A 24782-nucleotide genomic window follows, 5' to 3' on the forward strand; every position below is an offset into this window, starting at 1 on the left:
AGAAATGAATACTTAATGGAATAACCATGTTTTCATGGCATGTTCTCCTCCACCAGTCTTACACACTGCAAACATAAAATATATAATTAATAATTATATAATATAATTATTATATGATATAATTATATTATTTATATCTTATTTGAAATATTATTTAATTACCTTACAATAGAAATAATTAAATTAAAAAATAAAATAAGGGTAAATATTTACTTTAAAAGCCCACCCTTTGTGCCTGATTTTCTTTCTTCTGTACACATGCAATTGTGGACGTTATTATTTGTATTTTTACATCATATATGTACATAAATTTAGTTTGAAATTTGGGCTTTTGTTTTCCTGCTTTTGCTTTGAATGACTTGGGATAGAAGGAATAAATAAGCTAAACGTAAATTTGGACCCAAGGCTAGTGTCTGTGTGAATTTTTATAGTGGTTAATTTTCTCAAATTAATTGTCTTTCGTAAACATTTATAATCCCATTAAGAAGACATCTGGATATGTGAAAGGCATTCAGTAATGGTGGGAGCATTCAGATGATAAAGAAAGGGTCCATTTGAGTTTCTTTTCACACAAACAATGCAGTGATGACAGAGTTATGGTGCGGTTTTATGATGGAGCTTATGAGTATTTACTGTCATCTGGTTAAGATGAAAGTGTTATAAACGTCAGTCCTGTGACTGAGTGTTTGTAGAGGAGGCTATTAGGGAGTGTGTGTGTGTGTGTGTGTACTGTATGTGGTTGTAAACAGCCTTATTGGCATGTTTATTGCGTTGTTGGTTGTATTTTGCCCTGTTTGAGTGTGGGCCAGAGAAAAGTTGGCTGTGAGATCAGTCATCTTTTTCTCACCCTGTTCTGCACAGATGCTGTGTTTTAACACTTGTGTCTGCTGTTCATTTCCAAGCAATATAGTGGATAAGAGTGATGCCAACTAGAACAGCTGAGCTTCTAAGGCAGTGCTGCAATAATGTAAAATCAGTGTATTTTCACAATAGACACTATGATAATTTTTTCTTATTTTGCTAAAAGCACAAAATATAGCAGTAATAACACATTTAAAAATAGTGTTGAAATACATGACCATACATTGGAGTGAACAGCTTCTCTTCTTTCACTTTTATTGAAAGATCGCTAAACTGGAATCTGGCATCTTGTTTGCACTTGATCAGAGAAGAAAGAAAAATTGCACCCAGAGCATGCACATAAGACGAGGCCATGTCTTTGCCCAAACTACACACAATATTTCTGGGTGAGAAGCCCTGCCCCTTTCTCCAAATAGCTAGCAAGCACAATGACTGAACTTGACTTTTAACAGAAACTAGAGATGATGGTTTTGCTAACTGCCGTGTCTGTAAGTACACCTATGTTCCATTATTATCTTGAAATATGTCAATATTATGTTGTTATCTGTCTATTGCCATATGGCCATACTCTTTAAATATCACCAGATCACTCCTATAAAACAAGTTAACCGCGGGATATTAATATGGGAGATGCTTGCAGGTTTTACAATGAATTTTTAATCCGTCTAAAACACACATTGTGGTTTGGTTTTAAACAATAAAAGTAAAATAGCATCATATTGCCCACCCCTACTTCTACATATAAAATATTGCAGCCTGTAGAGTTACAGTATTTTCTTTTGCGGTCCTGTAAAAACCTGTAAAATGGCTATTTTTATCTAATTGATGTAAATCATTTGTGCATGTATATTGGTGCATTTCTTGTGAAATTTAGGTAATACATTAAGAACAGCTTAGAATAAATTTTGTAAAACCTAATGCAAGCCATAAAATAAACACAGCTTGAGCTGTGTGGCTGTGAAACTGTGCTCCATCCAATACTTTTGAGATGAAGTTGCAGAGTTGGGGATAAGGTTCATCCTCTCTATTACTCTGTTACTTCTACAACAGCAGGATGATTTAATTGCTTGTTGATGAATTTCAATTACATTTTTGTGTAATACACAGGATTCCTGCAGGTCCATAAAAAGTCTTAAGATGTCTTAAATTAAAATCCTGGTAATTAAGGTTTTTAATTTTCTTAAATTTTCTGGAAATTTGCTGTAGGTATTACATTTTCAGATGGTGCGTTCAATACCTGTGAGAAAGCAGAGTTTCCCACCGTGAACATCTAATCCAGGGAGAGAACTAACATTAGCGGCGAGCTAGCTAGCATAATAACGTTAGAGGTGAATTAGCTACGTTACCGAGGAGAGAACTAAGGTTAGCGGAGAGCTAGCCAACACAAAAACTTTAGCGCCGAGTTAGCTAACACACTAACTTTAGCGGCGAGTTAGCTAACACAAAAACTTTAGCGCCGAGTTAGCTAACACAGTAACTTTAGCGGCGAGTTAGCTAACACAAAAACTTTAGCGCATAGTTAGCTAACACACTAACTTTAGCGCTGAGTTAGCTAACACAAAAACTTTAGCGGCGAGTTAGCTAACACACTAACTTTAGCGCTGAGTTAGCTAACACAAAAACTTTAGCGCCGAGTTAGCTAACACAAAAACTTTAGCGGCGAGTTAGCTAACACACTAACTTTAGCGCCGAGTTAGCTAACACACTAACTTTAGCGGCGAGTTAGCTGACACATAGGGGAGAGCTAGCTAACATGCTAACATACGAACATTAGCGACAAGCTAGCTAAATGGAAGGTCTAAATAAGTCTTGCCACTGATAATTATTTATAGAGAAGATACTTTAATGTTTATTATTATTATTATTATTATTATTATTATTATTATCAGTAGTAGTAATAGAAGTAACAATGTTGTTAGTAGTAGTATTAGTATTATAAACATCATCAATACAATACAATTAATTAGTTTCTCAAATAAATTATGACCACATTTTGGGGACTTTTAAAATGTTGCAAGAACCCTGATACAGTAAAGAAAGTTACACAAAATAATTTTCTTTATTAAAGTACCTTTTAATTTGGAAGAATCAATAAATGAGCAGGTGTCATTCCTTTTTTTATATAATAATAATGATCTGATGCATTATTATGTAAGTTGTGTCCACTGTGTTCACCGTTTCTACTTCAGTAGACTCTGCAATTCCAAAACCCAGACTAGTCTTTGATTCAGAGGTTTAGTTGTGGCTTTTGTGTAGGTATTTATCACCGCTGGACTCTGTAGACATGCCTCCCAAGGGCACAGAGCTGGTCTTCCCCAGCTAAATGAACCTGGAACATGAGACTCAAAGCATCAGTCACAGTTGTGCTCTCAGGGGTCTTGGAGCATGCTGGGATTTGTGGTTTAAAAATCCTCTGTGGCTCTGGTGTTGACCTGACACATCCTTTGATACAGACCTGTTTTATTTCAGCTAAGCCAATGCCAGTAAATCTCTCGCAGCTCCCCCTGCGCTGGATGAAACCAGATCACCAGAGTGAAAATAAACACACAGGCCCCTGCTGGACAGACGGATCTGTGTTACATCTGTGTGTGCGCGCGCGTGTGTTTGCACTTCCAACAAACAGCAGCAGGGTTTCTTTATTGCGTACATTCCCACAGTGGTTTATTTCCCCACAAAGAAAAATGGGGATAAAATATGCCAATAACCTTGTACCACAGTTGTTTCTATATTTAATTCAGCAAATAAGACTACAGCATAGGTCAGCATCAACAAAATATTTGGATATAGGTTAATATTAAGTGTTTTATGTTTTTTTTTTTTTTTTTGCAAACTAGGCCTGTTCTCATGTGTTTGTGTGTGGTATATTGTCTCACAGGTACTCTGGGTGTAGTTACTGAGGTTACGATGAAGATCCGTCCAGTACCTGAGTATCAGAAATATGGCTCTATCGTCTTCCCAAACTTCCAGCAGGGTGTTGCATGCCTGCGGGAGGTGGCCAAACAGGTAAAGGTCCTCTTTTTAACATTGATGTCATTGTTTGTGACTATGTTCAGCATGGTAAAGTGATAGGGATGTCCTGAGCAAGTTTTTTTTTCTCTCAATGATCTGATCAGAGTACATTAATAAGGACTGTTGGACATTATTGATCTGATCAGATCTGATGTATGTGTTTCTATGAATAATACAACCACAAACAGTAAACACGAATTAACTTTTACAATTTATTTAACAAGACATTCTAGACTGATTTATTTTGTTTGGTAGCAACTTTAAAATTACTCTTATTCTTTTACATTCTTATTCTTATAATCCAGTCGCACAAGCTATGTTTTCTATAGAATGTGTGCATTAGACTCTTTTCTGAACATGCTGTTCTTTGTTGGTTTGAGCCAAATTTAAAGAAGTGTGTTTTGTTAAAATCATCTATAAGACTATAAGACACACTGTAATATAAGGTGCACTATCAATGAACGTCTATTTTCACATTACATGGAGCTACACTGAGGAGCCTGTAGCTTGTTTTAACACTGTAAACAAGCACCTCTAATACTCACCTCTGAATAGTGAAAGAGCTAGCGCTGTGCTTTGCGGCTAATGTTAATGAAACTGAAACTCACCTTAAACTCTGTACTTCAGCGGATTGGCTTTTTTGTTCTTTAAGAATTGGTAGAATTCATACTGAGCCTGTTCATTCATACACTGGATTATAAGGCGCACTGATGATTTTTTGTATAAGTGTGCCTTATAGTGTGAAAAATACGGTAAATTACTCAACATGTATGTTTTTAATTGATGTTCTGCGTACTGTTTAAACCACAGACATTGGTTTAAGTTTTCATGTTCCAGTGTAAATTGTTCCATGCTGTAGACATTCTAAACTGTTTTGTTAGCTACCTTCTGAAATGTTCCTCACTGTAGCAGCTAAGAAACATGTCTGTTAATAATGCCTTTTTTTATTATTTGTTATATGCATAAAAGTAGAGTATATAGTTATAGCTGTACTGGAGTTTTGTCCATCACTATATAGCAGAGCAAATTTGTCTTTATTGTTGGGTTCAGTGCAGTAGTTTAAAAATAGACAAAAATCAGTCTTCATCAAAATGTTCTTTGCATATGCTGTATTATTGAGAAATCACATTAATAACAAAGAAGAGCTTATTAAAGAGCGGACTTGGTTGCTTATGATTAAAAGATTAAGTCGACTTATCTCCTCTTTAGTCTCTTATGTTTTGTTCACTTAATATGCTGGGCTGCCTTTCATGATTATTGGATTACTTCAGAAAGCTGCATGTTATAGCATTAGCTATAATCCTTCTGTGTTACAAAGTTCTGTAATATTGCCCAACTAAAGCCCTGCTCAGATGGTGGAATCCGGCTTCAGATAGCAGACAAAGACACTGCCTGTTTAGCCCATAGCTCATTAACCATTTAACCATTGACTAGTGCTGATGGCACAGTTATTGATGAGTGTACCTGTTAGCTCTGTGGAGTTCTACTCGTTATTAGAGCATAAATTAACTCCAAACACAGCAGACGATTAAGATATCGATCATGCTGTTGAGGGTCTGAGAGTTGCAGACCCAAACTTTCCCCCAGACTCTCAGTGCCTGAGGTTACTTTTCAACACAACAGTGAAATAAGACAACTCTTACTGTGCCATGTGGGAAATGCATGGCCCTGTTTTTCTGTCAGTATTGATTTAGACGTTAAACAAACAAATTAAAGAGAAAAGAATTGTGAGCCTGTTGCCTCCACAAAATCCTTCAGAGTGTTTTATCTGTTTTAACAGGTCCATACATCCATTTTGCACACCTTGCATGCAAATTTGAATCATGACCGTTGTGGAGATCTTTGTTTTCATTTAAGTTAAGATTTGAGCTTTTGTGTTTATTTATTTCTGTGTTTTCGGCATTTTTAGAGATGCGCTCCTGCTTCGATTCGGCTGATGGACAACGAGCAGTTTCAGTTTGGTAAGTGTTTCGTTCGCACAATTAAATATTGAATTTCTCTCAAACCCACTGGGTCCCTTTTTAAAATGTGTTTTACACTGCCAAACTGTGTTTTTTTTACAGTACATGTAACAGAATACCATAAACCTTTTGGTTCCTTTTTTTGTAATAAAAGCTGTTATATTCAAAATAGAGCTGGAAAATTATAAGCCACCAAAAGTGTTTTGTAACAGTCTTGACTCACTATATTTAGGTTTCTACAAAACATATAGATCCAGAAATATGTGAAGCCCTGGAGATTATAGTGTTGTTGATATTAGAGAGAAGCACATCAGACTTTAGTAGTAGCTCTGCACACATTAAAGAAAAAGAGGGATCCAGTTAGACAAGAATCTACAACTTACTTTTTAACATTGTCTGCTCTCTCAAAAACAAACTGGACTATCTCATTGGGCTCATCTCACTTGACTTACTGGATCAAATGTAATGTGAAAAACAATATATATCATATAATTGTAGCAGTGTAATAACCAAATCTTGAGAGGAATTAAATAGGATATGTTCTGCCCTGATAGCTGGTATCCCCCTTTTGGCTGAAATGACCTTAATTAGATGTTTCCTATAACCAGATACCAGTCTCTTACATTGCCTGGGAGAAAGTTTTTTTTTTCTTTCCCTACTCCTTCATTCAGAATTCTTTCAGTTTTTTGACTCTCAATCTTCAGTGTTTGTATGGATGGTCTCACAATTTCCACAAGCACCCTCTGATACAATAAAGAATTACTAGAAGGTTCTAGGTTGGAGAGCTTGCTTACTTCAACAATCAAGAGCAAACCAAACTAAAAGTCTAGGGTTTAAGTAAAACAGCCTGTTTCAGTGTTATCTTATTAGTTACATCTCTCAATACTGTTCAAATGAAGCTTAAATAACCATATGTTTGAAAAGGCAAAGGCTTTCATGGGGTGCCTATTTTTATTTATTTGTTTTCTACATTATTGTGTACGCTGTTCTTTAGCCAGTAAGTGTGTATGCTGTGGTGTGAAATACAGAGCAATATTCACTGATCTAAACTGAGGGCTGTGGAGTAAAGATGTATAATTTAGTAGAAGAGATTGTGCCTGTAAATATAGAGTAACATTTGCTCTGTCATTTGCTTTGTTTTCTTTCTGCTGTGCCTTTTAGACTATGCAGTGATGCAGAAATGAGCATTGCACACTGTCTATGTTCACAGGTTTGTCTTAATGATTCAGAGGCTCAGTAGGTTTTGTCGGACCTACGTTATCTGTTTATGGAGACAGAGTGGAGCTGGTGTATGTGTAACATTTCTTTGTTTAATTGCTTGTGGCTGATGCTTTCTGTGCTGTTTGGTGCATCAAGCTGTTTAATTTTGTATGATATAATTCGTCTACAGAGGCCTCCTCCGTTCGCCGTCTCGTCTAAAGTTAAATTGATCATTATCTCACCAGCTGAGCAGCAGAACAAAACAATGTACAATCCAGGAACAGTGAAAAATGGCCCTGGCAACAATTAAGCCCACAGCATATTGAAGTTTTATAAAATTATATCTGGAGATATGAAGAAATCTGTGAGTGGTTGCCAGAATTCATTGGGAAAGTTCCCCCTGCTCTCTGGAGACCTCATTAACTCTCTTGCAGTCTCACATTTTCACCGACGGTGCACTTCTCAGCCTCGGCCCGGCAGAAAGTATGTAACAACTAAAACCGGAGATTCACCTTCTTATTAATAAAGGCTTCTCTCTTCCTAATTATCATTCATATTCATATATATACACACACACACACACACACATGTACATAATGCAGTGGTTTGTCTTTATTTTCAGTTGCATATATTATATGCTTAAAATATATTGACTTTTAATGCATTAGGTTTATTTGATGTAATGGTTTAAAATAATTTAGTAGAGCAAACACTGTCAAGTACGCTATATGTCCAAAAGATTATGGACACACCTATTGCACACTCTACACAGCTTATAGAATCTCTGTGGAAAAGCATTGCTAACAGAGCTCGACCGGTAGGTGCAGTGCTAAGTGTGGGAATGTGTTCTCTAGAATGATTATGCTACATTTAGTACACTTGGGAATGGATGCATTGTAGTGGAACTTGGTCTAAAACGAATAATCAAACAGTCATGATTAAATAAATCACATCCTCACAGCAATGTTCTGCCTTTCCAGCAGAGTAGGCTGTTACTGCAGCGAAACAAGGATCATTAAAACCTTTAATACTCCTTGATTTTGAAAAACACTTGATAAGCAGGTGTTCAGACACTTTTGGCCAAATAAGAGGTGCTTACTGCAAAACATATTATGAATAGTGGTTGTAATCACTGAGGGTTACTTTTTGGGATAGGACTAGTTTTTGTCAGTGACCAGGTTGAGTGAGTTGGCTGACTGGTTGGGTTGCGTTGCGTTGGTTTGGTTGGAAGGTTTTAATTTATTTTATTTGTATATTTATTAACTTTGCAAGACATTTGCTGTACTCTATGCATAGGTTGTGTAAAATATTTGTGTAGATGATTATACAAGAAAAAAGGGCAAAAAAAATGTGCAGAAGACCTGCAAACGGAATCTGTATACTATCCAGCGATGTTCTTGTCCTCATCGGTGACCACTCGCTTTCAGTTGTATGTGCTGCTTTGTGTGTCCATTCAGGAATAAATCAGACAGTGCGTGTCAGGGAGACGGATACGGCAGCGCGGAAAGCATTTCCTCTCAGTGAGAGGCTGATTTATGGTCCTCAGCCTCAGAGTATCTGCTGTTATACTCTTCCCCCCATTTATTACACTGCTATTGTTTAACCAGTGGATCAATCTGCTACGCTGAAGCCTGTGTGGATAAACTGGGGAAACAGGCCACAAATGGGTGGTGGAAATATGACCTTCATTTATCTCTTGCTTTCAAAGTGTCAGGTGCCGCTGTAATATTTGAATGCAGTGCCAAATTGACGTTGTGTTGATGTTTGAGGGAATTTATTTTGTGTATTTTTTTTTCTTTTCGTTTCAGGTCATGCCCTTAAGCCTCAAGTGTCCTCCATTTTTACTTCATTTTTGGATGGACTGAAAAAGTTCTACATCACGAAAGTAAGAGACGCATGTTTAAGACTGCTCCCGTGCAGAAACGTGAAGATATACTCTAACAAAATAGTTTGTAATAGAAATTTGTGTAAAAAGAATATTTTTCTAAAGACTAAAGAACTTTCATTTGATGTAACAGTTTATGAGGTTTTATTAAGGAATCAAAATCTCTTTTTTAATGGTAATGATCATATATACATCTCTGGAAAAAAAAAATTAGACCACTTAAAAATGATGAGTTTCTTTGATTTTACCTAATTGAAAAGCTCTGGAATATAATCAAGAGAAGGATTGATGATCACAAGCCATCAAACCAAGCTGAACTGCTTAATTTTTTTGCACCAGGAGTAGGGCTGGGCGATATGGAAAAAAATCTTATTACGATATAGTTTTTCATATCAGCCGATATCGATATGTATCACGATATAAATCAAATCACTTTCTGTTGCACTTAAAGGTTTCTATTTTTACTCAGAAGTGACAGAATAAGGGAGTTATGGACAAAATCACTAGCAGGCTCAGAGCCTTGTGGACAGACACTATGTTAACATCTTGCCAGGTGGGTACAGCTTTTAAATTAATTTTAAAAAGGGGACAAATATATAAACTAAAAAATATGTAAGACCCTTTACATTATATGTCTGTTTAATTTAAATTGCAATAACACTTTATTTATTTTTATAAAATTATATTTAATCAAAAGATCATTCCCCTCCCTGAATGCAGGCAACTACATAAAGCAAAATACAAGAGTATATCACAGTGTTCATTTTGACAGGTGATTTTGATACAGTCTTAGTCTTTTCACTAAAATGTATAATAGTTTTAGTTACATTTTAGTCTATCGGATATTATTAGTTTTAGTCAGATTTCAGTCTAGTTTAATTTTGGTCATATAAAAAGTATGTATTACATATGTTTTACTGTTTTTCTATTTTCTATTTGTTGTAATTTTAGATAATTTACTGCTTATGTTTTTTTTTAAATAAGAGCCTTTAGTTTTTTTTTCATTTAAATTAAGCTAACATTTAAATATTTAAAAAAAAAAGTGGCCTATAATGGAGGTGGGAGGAATAAAGTCAAGTTTCTGAAATGATCCACTTCTACTGCAGTACAGATTTATACTAACATTACTGGCTTTCAGTAGACTAGACTTACATTACTTAAGTGTATTTAAAACTCCAGTTCAGTAACAGCAATGTTTAGCTCAGTTCAAATACAGCTAGACAGATTATATAATCTTCTGTATTTAGTAAAATATCCAGCATAACAGACTCTCTATCTGTTAAAAACTATAAAACACAAAGACAGAGGAGAATGCTGCCCTCAGGGTTTTCTAACAGAAACAGTGAGAGTTAGGAAAAAAGATGGAAAGTGCTTCCTTTCTGTGTGTTTATATACTAACCCCTCACTCGTGCTGAAGTTAACCTTAATTTACACGAAACGTGGATTAACACGGCTAACGTGCGTTACCCATTAGTTTATTAGAATGTAAAAAGCAGTGAAAGCATCTTAGCTAATGATGACAGATTGCACAGATCCCTTTTACACCTAAACATCGCTAACTTTAAACTGGAGACAAGCTAATCTAACTAGCAGCAAACAGAGCAGCGTTTACCTGCCTTCAGAAATCTGAACAAGCTCACCTCTCTAAATATCTTGGAGACGCATGCCTCATATTTAAAAGGTGAGTTTTCCAGTGTAGCGCCGCTGAATAGTATAAATGAAGTTTATCCAGTAAATGGGAGAGAAGGAGCCGCTATGTGAGGAGTTCAGAGTGGAGGGGCTCGGGGGGTGGGGCGGAGGGGGATGGTGGAGAGGGGAGGGGAGGGGTTGTACTGGGCTGAGCAGCAGTTCAGCGTGCTGCCTGGTCTCGTGCTGCGCCTTTTCACAACGCTACTTAAACGGGAAATAGAAAATTTAGTTTATCGAATTTCTCGCCCCGACTTATCGCGATATATAGTTTCCTCGATAACTATCGATATCGTTTTATCGCCCAGCACTAACCAGGAGCGACATAAAGTTATTCAAAAGCAGTGTGTAAGACCAGTGGAGGTGAACATGCCATGATGCATGAAACTGTGATTAAAAACCAGGGTTATTCCAACAAATATTGATTTCTGAACTCTTAAAAATATGAACTTGTTTTCTTTGCACCATTTAAGCTCTGAAAGCTCTGCATTTTTTGTTATTTCCGCCATTTCTCATTTTTTGCAAATTAATGCTCTAAATTACAATATTTTTATTTGGAATTTGGCAGAAATAATGTCTGTAGTTAAAAATAAAACATCAATGTTCATTTTACCCAAACATATACCTATAAATAGCAAAATCAGAGAAACTCCTAATTATTTCCAGAACTGTACATCTAAAGCACCTATATTTATTAATTGAGTTCTGCATTAGTCTGATCTTACTTGCAAACCCCAAATATGTAATTCCCTTTCAGTTTAAAGGCTTTGATCCTCATCACCTGTGTGTGGCCACTCTGCTGTTTGAAGGAGATCGGGAGAAAGTTTTGCAGCATGAGAAACAGGTTTACGACATTGCTGCTAAATTTGGGTAAGACTTTTCTAAGTATTAATATTTATCTGTTTAGCTATTCATCTATCTGTCTGTCCATCTACATTATTTTGCAAACATTTTAGTTATCCTTTTTCTAATAGCATGAAAACCTTAATACCGAGCTGAAATATTTTGTTTGTAAAGTCCAGTACATAAATCAGTCAAGGTTAAGGAAGTTTGAAGGAGTTCTTTCATTTCAGAGGGCACAGTTCAACTGCTCCACAGCTCAAAGTTTCAGGACTTAACCCTGTAGCCCACATCTGGCATTAGGCAAGGTGCCAATACACCCATGTTTATCTGCTCAGAGATTTCTATTGTAATAGCAGTATTTCTCTAAATAGATTGTCTCAGCAATAAGTGCAACTTAAAAGAACTCAATGGATTCAGGGTTCCCACGGGTCCTTAAAAAGTCTTAAAATATCTTAAAGTAAAATCTTGATAATTAAAGTCTTACATTTACTGTAAATTTGCTGTAGGTATAACATGTTTAAACTGTGTAAAATATCTGTGTGCACAGTGCCCGAGCATAAACATCTAATCCAGGGTAATCCAAGGTTAGAAGGAAGCTAGCTAACATTAGCAGAGAACTAGCTAGCATACTAACTTTAGCAGCGAGTTAGCTAATGTTACTGGGGAGAGAACTAAGATTAGTGGAGAGCTAGCTAACGTTATCAGGGAGAGAACCAAGGTTAGCAGAGAGCTAGCTAATGTTACTGGGGAGAGCTAGCTAACATTAGCGGAGACCTAACTAACATTAGCGGAGAGCTAGCTAACATTACCCGGGAGAGAACTAAGGCTAGTGGGGAGCTAGCTGACATGCTAACATACTAATGAAATGATAACAAATGGGAAATGATAGTTTTGATTTCCAATCCAATACACTATTTTACACCAAATAAATTATAACTACAATTTTGGGTCTTAAAGATATTTATTGATGTCTTAAAAAGCATTAAATTTGACTTTTAAAATGGGCAAGAACCCTGACATTTATTAGAAGGGATGAGCATATAGTGCGGAAGGCATTTTTGACGCTCAGTAGGGCTGCACAGTAAATACATATTGTGAGGGCAGGTTTAGTAATACTAATATCTCTGATTTTCTAAATGTAAAATAATACCATTCCTATCAAAATAAAGAAAAATGAATAAATTTCCTATTGGAAAGTTTCGACCAAACTTTTCGTACAAAACTTTTACAACGATGAAATATTATTATATAGGCAAACCCTCAATCTCATTCAGAAATAATGCCTAGGCCCTCCCCTTAATCATGACCATGTGTTCGATATTAGCTCTCTGCAGAGAGCCCTCGCTGATCTCGTGTCAGTGTGCTGCAGCATTGCCTGCTGTTTCCATGGAGTCCCAGTTACTATTTAACCAGTGCGGATCAGTATAGGTCATCAGTCATAACCTTTAACCCTAATTGTGGCCATTCTAATTCACAGTATCTCTCCTCTGCCAGACACAAGCTGTTTTCTTTTCATCTTTTCACATTAATCATGGCCTCTTTTCATTGGGTAGTGATGGATTTGATTGATATTTGAGTGGAATGTGTGTGCGGGTGCTCAGTGGAAAAATAGGGAAATCGATCCCTGACTTCAGCTTTAACGAGGTTATGTTGATTAGTTTGGGTAGCAAATGAATATTTGATTAGATGATGATTATGATTGATAGAGGACTGAATGGAGAACTGAATGACTGGGCCTTCTCAGGTAGAGGTGTGTGTGCGCGCACTTGCCTGTGTGAAAGAAAGAATGTGTAAAGAAGAAGCTTTATTCATATATATAGATTTATATGAATAAAGACAATTTGTATGTGTGTTTCAGGGGCCTGGCAGCAGGAGAGGATAATGGGCAGAGAGGATACATGCTCACCTTCGTCATCGCTTACTTGCGGGTAGGTTTACCTGTCTAAGTTAAAAATAAAACTACAGTCCCTTTACTGGCTAAACAGTCATTAATAACCAGTGCAGAAGTTTAAATTACAGAAACATGTCTGTCTGTCTCTGTCTGTAGGATTTGGGCATGGATTACTATGTGATCGGCGAGTCATTTGAAACATCAGTGCCTTGGGACAGGTAAGAACTGCGACTGTTTAAAGAGAAATTTAAGTGATTTTTCCCCAAAATACATAATTTAAAAAATGGTGGTGCTGCAAAGGAGAGCCTTAAGAACCTTTAAATTGGTAAAGAGTGCTTACACACACACTGGTTCCACACACACTGGTTCTTAATGGAGCCAGAACAGATTCTCCTGGATTATTTTTAACATTGATTGTAGGAAACTCAGTCAGTTCAGATTTCATAAAACCAGAGTTGAAAATCTGTGGCCTTTATCTGTATAATTTGGTCTTTCTTTAGAGGAGCTGCTCACACAATTCTTTGGCTCAATGCAACCACAATATACGTAGTACTGTGGGAGGGAAGGTTAAGTGGGCAAAGCAAAGTGGGAGGGGAGGAGAGATAAGAGAAGAGAACTTGCACTAGAACACAGTGAATGAATGTGTGCTGTAGATAGAGTATATTCTTAAGGCATCAGCTGTGCATAGCTGAGGAGCAGTGGTCTCTAACCTTGGTCTTAAATCTAAATTCCTTCAGATTGCTATATCTATTTATCTATTTGGGCTATTCTTGATATATGCTTTTTTTTTGTCATTTTAAAAAATGATGTAAACATGTTTCTGAAATAATTGTTGATCTTTAGTATTCAAATATTTTCCTCCTGCCATTCAGAGATTAGATTTTAATCTGCAAATTTTCCTATGGCAATGCATACAGGCAAAAAGATGCATGAAGGTTATAAGAAGTGTTTTGTTCGCTGTGTATTTTTAAAGAAAAAGAAGAGCTTAGAAAGGGGTCATTCAAAATGAATTTTGGCAGTAAAGCCATACAAATGTTAAGTCAACCTTCATTTGTTTCCTTTTACTCTTTATCTGCACAGCGATAATATGATTTTTTTTTTTTCGTCTGTGAGTCTTTCACTTCCTATAATTGACCTTTTTCTTTTACTGTGAGAGATTACTCCATCAGTTCAGTTCAGTATGTTTGCACAGTACACTTCCTGCTGGTTATAAGCCTTTATTTTTGTGTTTATGAAAGTCTTAATGAAAGTATTAATATTGTGTGCTAATCTTGCATGTGTGTGCTTGTTTGGCAGAGTTTTGGACCTGTGCCGGAACGTCAAGGAGAGGATAGTAAGAGAGTGTAAAGAGCGAGGGGTGCAGTTTCCCCCACTGTCTACATGCAGGTATGCCTACTAGTCACCTACATTTCACTACAGATTGCTAATTACCTACTGGAATCTGCTTAACTAGCACCAGCGAGGCTGGCTGGCGATTGGCTACAGTTTTCTCTACCCCAATTAGATAGGAAAGCTTAAAGCAGATTGAGTAATTTCACACAGGAAAGTCAAACAGCTGCTGTTTTCAAAGGGAGTTAAGCTGGCATGTGTTTATCAGCAGCCTTAGCTCTGTTCACCTTCACTGTGACCCTGCCTGACAGAGAAACAGAGTGAGGGGAAGAGAAGTGAGTAACAGGGAAAGGTGGGGGTTTGACCGTGGACTTATGTAGAGAGTGTGTGTGTGTGAGAGAGAGAGAAAGAGAGAGAGAGAGAGAGAGAGAGAGAGTGAGTGAAGGGGGAGAAAGAGAGATTAGGTTTGAAACTTGATTATGCCTCAGCCATTCATTTCCTGTCTGTTGCTGTGCAGCTGTGTGTGACATGATTGATGTGGCCATTTAACCTCTGGAAAAGCTATTGCCCCATTGATAGCGTGTACACACAGACTCTCTCTCTCACACACACACACACACACTCACACACACACACATACATGTGTTCAAAGGAGAGATACATCTAGAGACATGACATTCAGAACACACACCTTTTACACCTTGATTCAGTGTCAAAAGCTATGGTCATCAGGACATAAATCAGAACAGCTTCTGTTTCTGAGCAGCGAGACGCATATCAGGTAAATATTAGCATACAGGATGTTAAACCGTGTATTTGCAGCAGAATAAATTTAATAGCCTCTATAACGATGCACAATAACTGATAACTTACTGCAGCAAAATTCCTAACATGTATCTGTATATTGTGAATAAAGTGACACATTTTTGTATTTTCCAAATGATAAATGTATAGAAAAAAAATTTATGAAAGTCAATCATTCTGTTGGTCCAATCATCAAGAAATGTTTAGACAATGTAAAGAATAACAGACTTTATCAAAGTAAACCCGGCAATTATCTAAGACTGAATCAGACATGATTATTGCATCAATACATCAGTTGATGTCCAATATAGAGATAATTAATAATAATAATGACTATGATAATGACAAAGCTGATACCGTTTCTTTTTTGCAGGTGATTATAACATCTGCCAATACATTGTGTACTCCAGTTTAGTGCTAGTTGATATGATCTCATATCAATATACAGCTCTGGAAAAAAAAAGAGACTACTTAAAAATTATGATTTTTTTTCATTTATTTTACCCAATTTAATTAAATATAATCAAGAAGAGGATGAATGATCACAAGCCATCAAACCAAACTGAACTGCTTGAATTTTTGCACCAGGAGTGGCATAAAGTTATCAAAAAGCAGTGTGTAAGACTGGTGGAGGAGAACATGCCAAAATGCATGAAAACTTTGATTAAAACCAGGGTTATTCCACCAAAAATTGATGTCTGATTTTCCTTGCCTTATTTGAGGTCTGAAAGCTCTTTTTTGTTATTTTAGTAATTTCTCATTTTTTACAAATAAATGATCTTAATGAAATTGTGTTTATTTGAAATTTGGGAAAAGTGTTAATAGAATAAAACAACAATGTTAATTTTACTCAAACATATACCTATAAATAGCAAAATCAGAGAAACTGATTCAGAAACTGAAGTGGTCTCTTATATTTTCCAGAGCTGTAATATACTTTTAATATTTTTCTTTGATAAGTTGCTCCATTACTTCTGCATTTTGGTTCTCCACCATTATGATATCCCAGGCTAGGTAAAGAGGATTTATTCTACTACACACTCTGTGGTATGCTTTAAGGGGTCATTAGATGAATACATGCAGTGCAATTAAACAGAATAAATAAAGTGCAATGTTAATTTAGTTTGAGGTACTCTGTGTCTGTTTCTATTCATTTTTGATTGAATGCACAGCATTGCTTCAGTTTAAGAATTTTAATTAACATGACCTCTAAGTTTTAATAAAATAGTTCAGTTTGTAATGAATGACATTGTAAGTAAAATTCATTTTAAATAATTCTAAAGATGGCAGGGCAATTATTAATATTTTTTGATATAGCTATTCTGTTAATACTGAATAGCTTCAGCAGCTTGTATTACAGAAAAATTGTGGTGTTCTGTTAATAAAATATTTAACCATTAATTGCAATCGAGGTAAAATGTTCAGTTAGCGTGATCTTGATTCTGAAACATTTGTACCATTTTGTTTTACATGTGTTTGTTTTTGTTGCCACTTTTTTGACACATGCTTGTCCTTTAATCAGTTACTTAGAAACAACCTTTTTGTTTTTGGCCACATAAAGTGACCACACCTATCAGAAGCTGGCTAGTGAAAATGAAAAGCACCACTGCTATTTTATTCTTATTTGAGAACATTGAAAACCATGGACACTTAAAATGCTATAGATATAATTTGATGTATCTGTGCATAAAGTTTGTGCTGAGTAATAGGAATCACTTGTATCTTTAACGGTATAATGCTGTGGTATTATGTGTCTGTAATGTCACTGGCTGCTGTGTGTCCAGATGGCCTCAGTGTGCGCGACCGATTCTTTATTAAGGGGCATTATGTGGATGGACGGTGCTGGACAGGGAACACGGCTGTGTGCCAGTGCAGGGTTAGCGTGGCTGATGGGTGCTTAATATCACATGAATGGGATGAGAATGAAAGTGACAGGGACCTCCCCACCCTGGCCTCCACCACGCCACACGCACACACTCGCACATTTATCTTACCATCGGTGCTGGCAGAATGGAGCCAGTGTCTTTTAGTGCTTTTAAATAGTCTGCTATTACAGGGGGGAAATGGAGTCAGACAATGTGCCCTTAACTAAATGTTATTCAAACTAAGATGATTATAGTTGTAGTCATGGCTTTTGATTGAATTTTGGATGGTATTTGAAATATTTATTTATTTTTTTATTATTATTTTTTAAATTGTTTTCATTTTCATAGATTTTCCATTCTAACTGTTTCTTTCTCTCTCTTGTCCACAGGGTAACACAGACCTATGACGCTGGTGCCTGTGTGTATTTCTACTTTGCCTTCAATTATAGAGGACTTGGTGATCCAATACATGTCTATGAGCAAGTGGAGGTATTAAAAAAATTACAAAAGTGTTTTATAATACATTTTAATACATTTTAAACTGTTCTTTATGGCATTTAATTTAGCTTGAAAGATCTCTATACACTGATCAGTCATAATATTAACACCAATGAGAGGTGAAGTGAAAAGCATTGTAATTATCTTCTTGTACAGTGGCATCTGCTAAGGGATGGGATGTTTATATTAAGCAGCAAGAAATGGTAACTCCTTAAAGACAATTTGTTAAAACAGTCAGGAACAAAGAATCAGAATGAATATCTTGGAAACTTTGACAAGTGGCAAATTGCGAGGCTAGGTGACTGGGACAGAACATCATCTTGTAGGGTGTTCCCAGTATGAAGTGGCCATTATACACTACCAAGAAAAGGGAACCAATATGTATTTTTTTGCACTAAAAGGTGCACCGGATTGTATGGGGCACTATCAATTTTTCGATCATTTTCTGGTGTATTTTTATACATAAAGCACACTGGATTATATGGTGCATTATGCGGCACTGTTTTCCTTCTAATTCAGCAGGAAACAAAACTGTAATTCTTAAAAAAACATTTTCTTTTAAAATAAAAAAACAATGTTAATCTACACAGATTTCTTTCCTGAAAACTGGATATTTGGTTGAGTAAAGTGCTTCCATTTATTTACAGTAAGCTTAGATTTCTAGATTTCCACCAAGGCTGTGTGCAGCAGCATTAGCAGTTAACCGCTAGCTGCACTTAGCAGCTAATGCCGCCCAACAGCGCTACACTGAGAAACCCTGAGAGTTCCGGTAAACCAGGGCAGTTAGCTAGCAGTTTGTTCCACATAGTTTATTTTAACATGGTAAACACGCAGACTACAGGCTGATAGTACTTAACTCCGAATGGCGAAAGAGCAAGCATTTAGTGCGGTTAGTGGCTAATGCTAATGCTGCTCCAGCAGTGCTAGCCACGGTAAGCTGCAGGCTACAGGCTGATAATACCCACTTCCGAAGAGTGAAAGAGTTAGAGCTTAGCGTGTTTAGTGGCTAATGCTAATACTGCTCCTGTTTCTGTGGTGGAGAAACTAAACTGAAACTTCTGTATAATGCTGACCTTTAGCGTAGTGGCTTTACTGTTCCTTACAACCTGACTGGTAAAATTCATACATAAGGTACACTCGATTATAAGACTTTTTTTTTTTTTTTTTTTTTTGAAAATTAACGTATTTAAGTGCACCTTATAGTTTGGGAAAAAAAACACGGTAAACCAGTGCTAGTCATGAACACATATATTAGTTAATTCAAACTTCGAGAACTAGAAGGATCTGCTGCTAAAATCTTGGTGCCAGATACCACAGAGAAATTTAGACAATTTGTGGAGACCATGTTTAAAAGGTTGATATTTTATGGTGGCACAAAGGGACTTTACTAAATATTAAGTTGGTGCTGTTTAAGTGATTGCTGATCAGTGTGTACTGATACAGAATGATCAATGTTGAGCTTTGTATTTAAGGTTTTTTTTTCTCTCACTTTTGTGCAGCATGCAGCCAGAGAGGAGATTCTAGCCAATGGGGGAAGCCTGTCCCACCACCATGGAGGTAATATTCTTCACTCTAAAGATGTTCATCAGGAATTATTTGAGCTGATATGTAGCTAAAGCTGCACTCAGTTTAAGAATAGATTTGTATATTATTATATTTATTTTTATTACTGCTATTATATAGTAAGAACCATAATGTGATTAGTCTATAGAACTAATTTGCCACTTGCCACGTTTGTAAAGACACCTCACACAGGTAACTTATCTTCAAAACTTTTCATCATATTAATGCTGCAGAGTGCTGAGTGCACTGCCCCTAGTGTTTTTTTTTGTGTGTACTGCGCCTCGCATATTGTTGTGTTTATTACTATTGACTCGCAAAACCAATGCACCAAACAGATCAAGGATACTCAAGGCAGCCATCATGCATATGCAGATGCATAGACAACAGTAAATTTAGCTTTACCTTAATATGGCTGTTTAAAGTGGCTTTTTAAAGAGCCTAAAGCCATATAAGCACTACAAATGCACTATAATAGGTGCGAGACACAATTTTGTTCTCATTTCATTTAAATAACTCAGTGGACTTTTTTTAAATATCTGAATAATTCTCTGAAAGTGTACCATGCTTACTCCTCGCTGAATGGGAACATGTTAGGCTTGGCCAGTGTGTCCCGTGAAGCTTTCGGACACATCTGAAACACAGGCTTTATCTATATTACCATCCGCCTGCTGCACGCCATACATCACTAAACGCATTAATCACAGCCATCACGCACATACACGCGAGGCTGCCTCCTCCATATCAGACTCATGTCTCCAACAGCGGGAGGGGGAGATGGTGCCAAATGTAAATATGGCTAATAAAAAGCTGCCAGTGAGGTGGAGGAAAATTAGGTGGCTGTTCTTAATAGAGTTTACTGACCTCCTCACAGAGGACAGGAGGATGGAAGCGTAGAGGTCTGTAAAAAAAAGGAAAGGAGCGAAGAAGGAGAGTTTAGATATGGGGGTGCATTGTGTGTGTGTGCTTGCGTGTGAACAGTTCTGTGTAATTGTGATTAATAGCAGTAGCACAGTGCTATCTGGCTGCCGACAGCCTGCTTTGTCTGCCCACAATCACTGCATGACAAATGGTGTATGTGAAAGAGAGAGGGAGAGAGAGATAGAGAAGGAGAGAGGGAGAGAGAGAGTCAGTGAAAACAGATGTAGTCTGGGCCAGTGAGGTGGGAGGGCACACAAGGGAAATACACACTTTACCAACCTCTGTTTACTGCAGGTCAGACCAATACTCACACTCACACTTCCAATTCTTTTTTGTGCATACACACCCAAAACAACGCCAAACCTCCTTTATCATTGTCCGCTTGCATTTCAGTGTGGTCAGTAATAGCAGTTGTAGTGGTCGTGTGCAGTCAGTATAATGGGGAGTCAATGATAAGTAGCTGAAGAAATAGGCTAGAACTAGGAAATAGTAAAAAACGGTTGCGCTATCTGCTGGCTTAGCTCTGACATCCTATAAACCAGGGTTTCAAAAATGTTACCATTCTAAAGCAATATCTGGACGGGATTAGTTTCACAGGGGGACGACTGTGAAAAATATTTCACACTTTTACTCGGTGATAAAACTCTTTAATCTGGACTCAATTGAAAAAAAAAACAGGAGGACCAGTGAGTTTTTTTTTTCTGGCTTTCTCATTCACATGACATCGCGTTCAGGAGCTCCTCCATTTCCACTCACTGTTGTGTTTACACGGATCTCCGTGGAAACTTGCGCCCAAAGTTCAGGTACGGTTTATGGCAGTGGACAAATAGCTATTTCTTAAATGCAAGGAGACGAAACTCGTCCAAACGGGACTAAAATTACCGGAAGACCACAGAGTTCAGCGAAAAGAAGTATGTAATTCAGCCTGTAATTTTCAAAACCACAGAGAACCCCCTATAAAAAACCCTGCTGAGAAACTAATCCCGTCCGAATAGGGCTTAAGACGCATCTCTGGACACTTTGTTTATCTTCCAATTTTGTAAATTTGTAAACATGTGAAATACACTAGCTAGACAGTTTTGCCAGAAAATGATAATCTGAGCTACAGCGAAATCCAAAATTATTTGTAATTTTTTTTTTTTTTCACTACTTCAGTGTGTGAGTGTGCCGGGTGTATTAACAAAAAAGCCATTGAGGAATTTGAAAAAATCTCAAAATTGGTCTATAGCCTTCAGGTATTAGCCTTAGTATAATCTGTCTAATTTAAGCTGACTTAATGGGCTTTAGTGTACTCAAAAGGTAAAAAGAGAAAAACACTGGCATGCCAAACCCTATGGAACAGGAACTAGTGTTGTATCCTATGACTGTTTGCTAGATGCTGCCAGTCATGATCATTACCACCCACTGTGCTGTCCACTGTGGGTGGTAATGCTTTCCTAATGCCTTTAATAATTTATTCCTGCGTATACACTTGACACTGTGGATCAAGGAATGTCAATGTGGTTTCTGACAGTCGCTTGTCTGTTTGCACAGACCGTTAGGACGCACACTACCACCCACTCTGCTCTCCACGGTGGATGGTAGTGCCTTCTATGACATATTTCCGGTACCATATATAAATGTAGGTATTTTCAAGCTGTCTTCAAGCTGCAATTATACTTCATGATCAATTTACATACTGCTGTCCTATGATTTTGACATGTCTGTGTTAGACCTTATATCAGGCCAAAAAAATCCGACCCAACCCAGTCTGAGCCTGTGCACATTCTGCCTGAGCTCAATCCACCCCATACACTGTCATTATGAGTCCGAGCCCGATTTAAACCCAACATTTGTTTTAGTAAGTTGTGCTTTAAAAGTTGTGCTTCATTTTTTCATTTGTTTGAATGAGCGAAATCTGTTGAGAATTATGTTAATTAACACTGCAACACTGAAGAAGCATAGATCTATTATTTAAGAAAAATGTTTATTAAGAACAGATGCACACTGCAAGTCAAATGCGGACAAGTGGAGAAGCTCATATGTGCGCCCCAGAGCTGCGTGATTATAACATTCTAACTTGTGCAATTTTTTTTAAAACACAATTTGATTAGTTACTTAGCTATTTTGTGATTATCACGCCATAGCTTTGTATAAATAAAATATAGCATATAAATCTACCTCACAGACTATTTTCTTCAGACTGAAAGAAATAAATAAGCAAGTACTATTTTAAAAACAGAAGTAAAAACATACACAGACTAAAGCTTAGATCCTGTGCCCAAACCCAAACCCGACCCGACCTGAGATTTCGGGTTTGGACAGAGGATCTAAGCTCTAGTCTGTGTATGTTTTTACTTCTTTTTTAAATTAGTACTTGCTTATTTATTTCTTTCAGTAGAATCAGATTTTTATTCGAACGTCATTTGAAACCATCAACTGCTCTCCCAAACGCACTCTCCGTTCTCAGCATTTACTGGGCACACTGGCATTTTTTTTTAGCCTGGAGGAACACTTTGCTCTACCCTCGGTGCCCCCTCTCCTGACGGTGCAGTTTTGCTTGTCTCAGCTGTGTGGTTGTAGCTGTGAGAAATAGATGGTGACGAGAGAAAAAGAGAATGGCGAGGAAGTGACATGATAGATGTGTAAATTATCTCTGTGATGGAGGCAATGATGCAGCCCCAGCACCTTCTGTTTCTCCTTCTCTCCCTGAGGAACGAGGGATATAGAAGACCAGGGGACAGAGAGAGAGAAAAAGGGAGGGAGGGAGGTAGTGAGTGATGAAGCAAGAGAGAGAGGAAGTAGTAGATAAAGCAGGATACTTTGTTTCGGGTTAGGAGATCCTGATTGGTTAGTTGGAACAGCAGTGTGTCTCATTGTGTGAGGTGCTGTTGTACATTTGCATATATATGAATATGTATGAGGGTCTGGGTTGAGACGTTGCCAGTAGCATTGTGTCCCTGCTCATAACCCCACCTCTTTCAAATAATGGCTGAATTATGTGATATTATCCTCTCAGCCATGCTGACGCTGTTCCATTCTGTGAGAAACTCTGAGCAGCCAGTCAGAGAAGGCTGTGATGATGCAACATAATACAATACAGACAAATTGAAAAAATGAGAAACAATAAACACAACAATTTATCTAATAGTCAGAACAAAAAGGGAAAAAAAAACTTCACAACCTATTGGCAAGAACACTTTTTTTTATAAGGTTCATAATCAAATGATGATTTCATAAATGAATGTAAATATAGAGGATAGGCTTGTCACTATTGGAAAGAACTTGGCATCATAATATAGGGGTTAACAATCAATATATTTCAATACGTTAATCATATAAATTACAATGTATCATATGAAATATAAAAAAGTTTACATTTTAAACAATTAGAACATCCGAAAACAAAGCACTGAAATCTAGTGGTCAGGGTTAAAACTGCATTAAATGATCCACTGTCTGACACCAGTCTTTACTGAATTTTAATTAATATGTTGGATTTTAAAATGTATTCTATTTTTTGAGAATAAATACAGTACATTAAAAGATATTATTGCGATACTTTATAATATCAATGTTTTTACACCCCTACCTGGCGGACTTCAAATTTGCCCAGCTGATCAGCTGATTAACATGACATGTTTTATCTATGTAGAATATTTAAACAATTTACATCACAATTCCAATGCTTGAATAGCCTTAATAAATAAAAAATAACTAAATTGTCTAAAATAACCTTCAACATGCCAATAACATGATTTATCGTAATTATATGTTCTGTATTTTATAGTCTTAACTTCTTATATTCTTAAGTGCTGACTGTTAATAGAAGTAGCAGGATTAATACTTGGGGGCATATAGAACTATTTCTTCTACTTAAAAAGGCCTTGCAAACCGTTGTGGGGGAGAAGATTCATTTAACTTTTTTTTAAGGTGGTGTACAAAAGTAAAATTTCAAAAATGGTCACTAAAAATACATATGGACGTGTATTGAGAGAGCCGGTTGTCCGCAGTGGTTTTAAAGGGGACAGGAAGGGTTTAGGAACTAGAAAGAAAAGGAGAGAAAGAGCAGGATGGAGAAATGGAGGTGTAGAGGAAGCAGACAGACATGGAGAGACGTAAAGCGGAGAGAAAGGGAGTGAGGGAAGGAGTCGGAGCGTGGCTAGCTTGCCTCCATAGGGAACACTGGCAGCTTAATGAGTTTGATAGTCTGCTGCTCTCCATAAATCACACCATGCAAAACATCTCGCAGCGTTTCAGCAGTGTTCCAGCAGATCCACAGAGCTGCAGCCCCCCCCATAAACACATCCATCAAACCCTGCTTACTCTCAAACACTCAAGATTGATGTGCTCTCGCCACCGTCTGCCACCCAACCATGCGCACTGCCGCACTCTCTCTCTCTCTCCCACCTTTTCTTTCTCAATCTCTTCTCTCAAGCTTTTTTCTTTCAATTTCTTTTTTATCTTTTGCACAGTTTCTTTCACTGTCA

General features: G+C 37.1%; 1 protein-coding gene across 1 annotated transcript in view; it reads left to right on the plus strand.

Moving 5' to 3' along the window:
• Positions 1-24782, plus strand: part of agps (alkylglycerone phosphate synthase) — a 50756-nt gene that overhangs the window by 21576 nt on the left and 4398 nt on the right. Inside the window, exons 11-19 of the mRNA XM_049484871.1 lie at positions 3737-3864; positions 5780-5831; positions 8840-8916; positions 11360-11472; positions 13304-13373; positions 13493-13554; positions 14633-14722; positions 17724-17823; positions 19332-19389. Coding sequence (XP_049340828.1) covers positions 3737-3864; positions 5780-5831; positions 8840-8916; positions 11360-11472; positions 13304-13373; positions 13493-13554; positions 14633-14722; positions 17724-17823; positions 19332-19389 — 750 coding nt within the window. The remainder of the gene's footprint in view (positions 1-3736; positions 3865-5779; positions 5832-8839; positions 8917-11359; positions 11473-13303; positions 13374-13492; positions 13555-14632; positions 14723-17723; positions 17824-19331; positions 19390-24782) is intronic.

Source organism: Astyanax mexicanus, chromosome 11 (assembly GCF_023375975.1).
Source record: "Astyanax mexicanus isolate ESR-SI-001 chromosome 11, AstMex3_surface, whole genome shotgun sequence".
NCBI classification, from domain to species: domain Eukaryota; kingdom Metazoa; phylum Chordata; class Actinopteri; order Characiformes; family Acestrorhamphidae; genus Astyanax; species Astyanax mexicanus.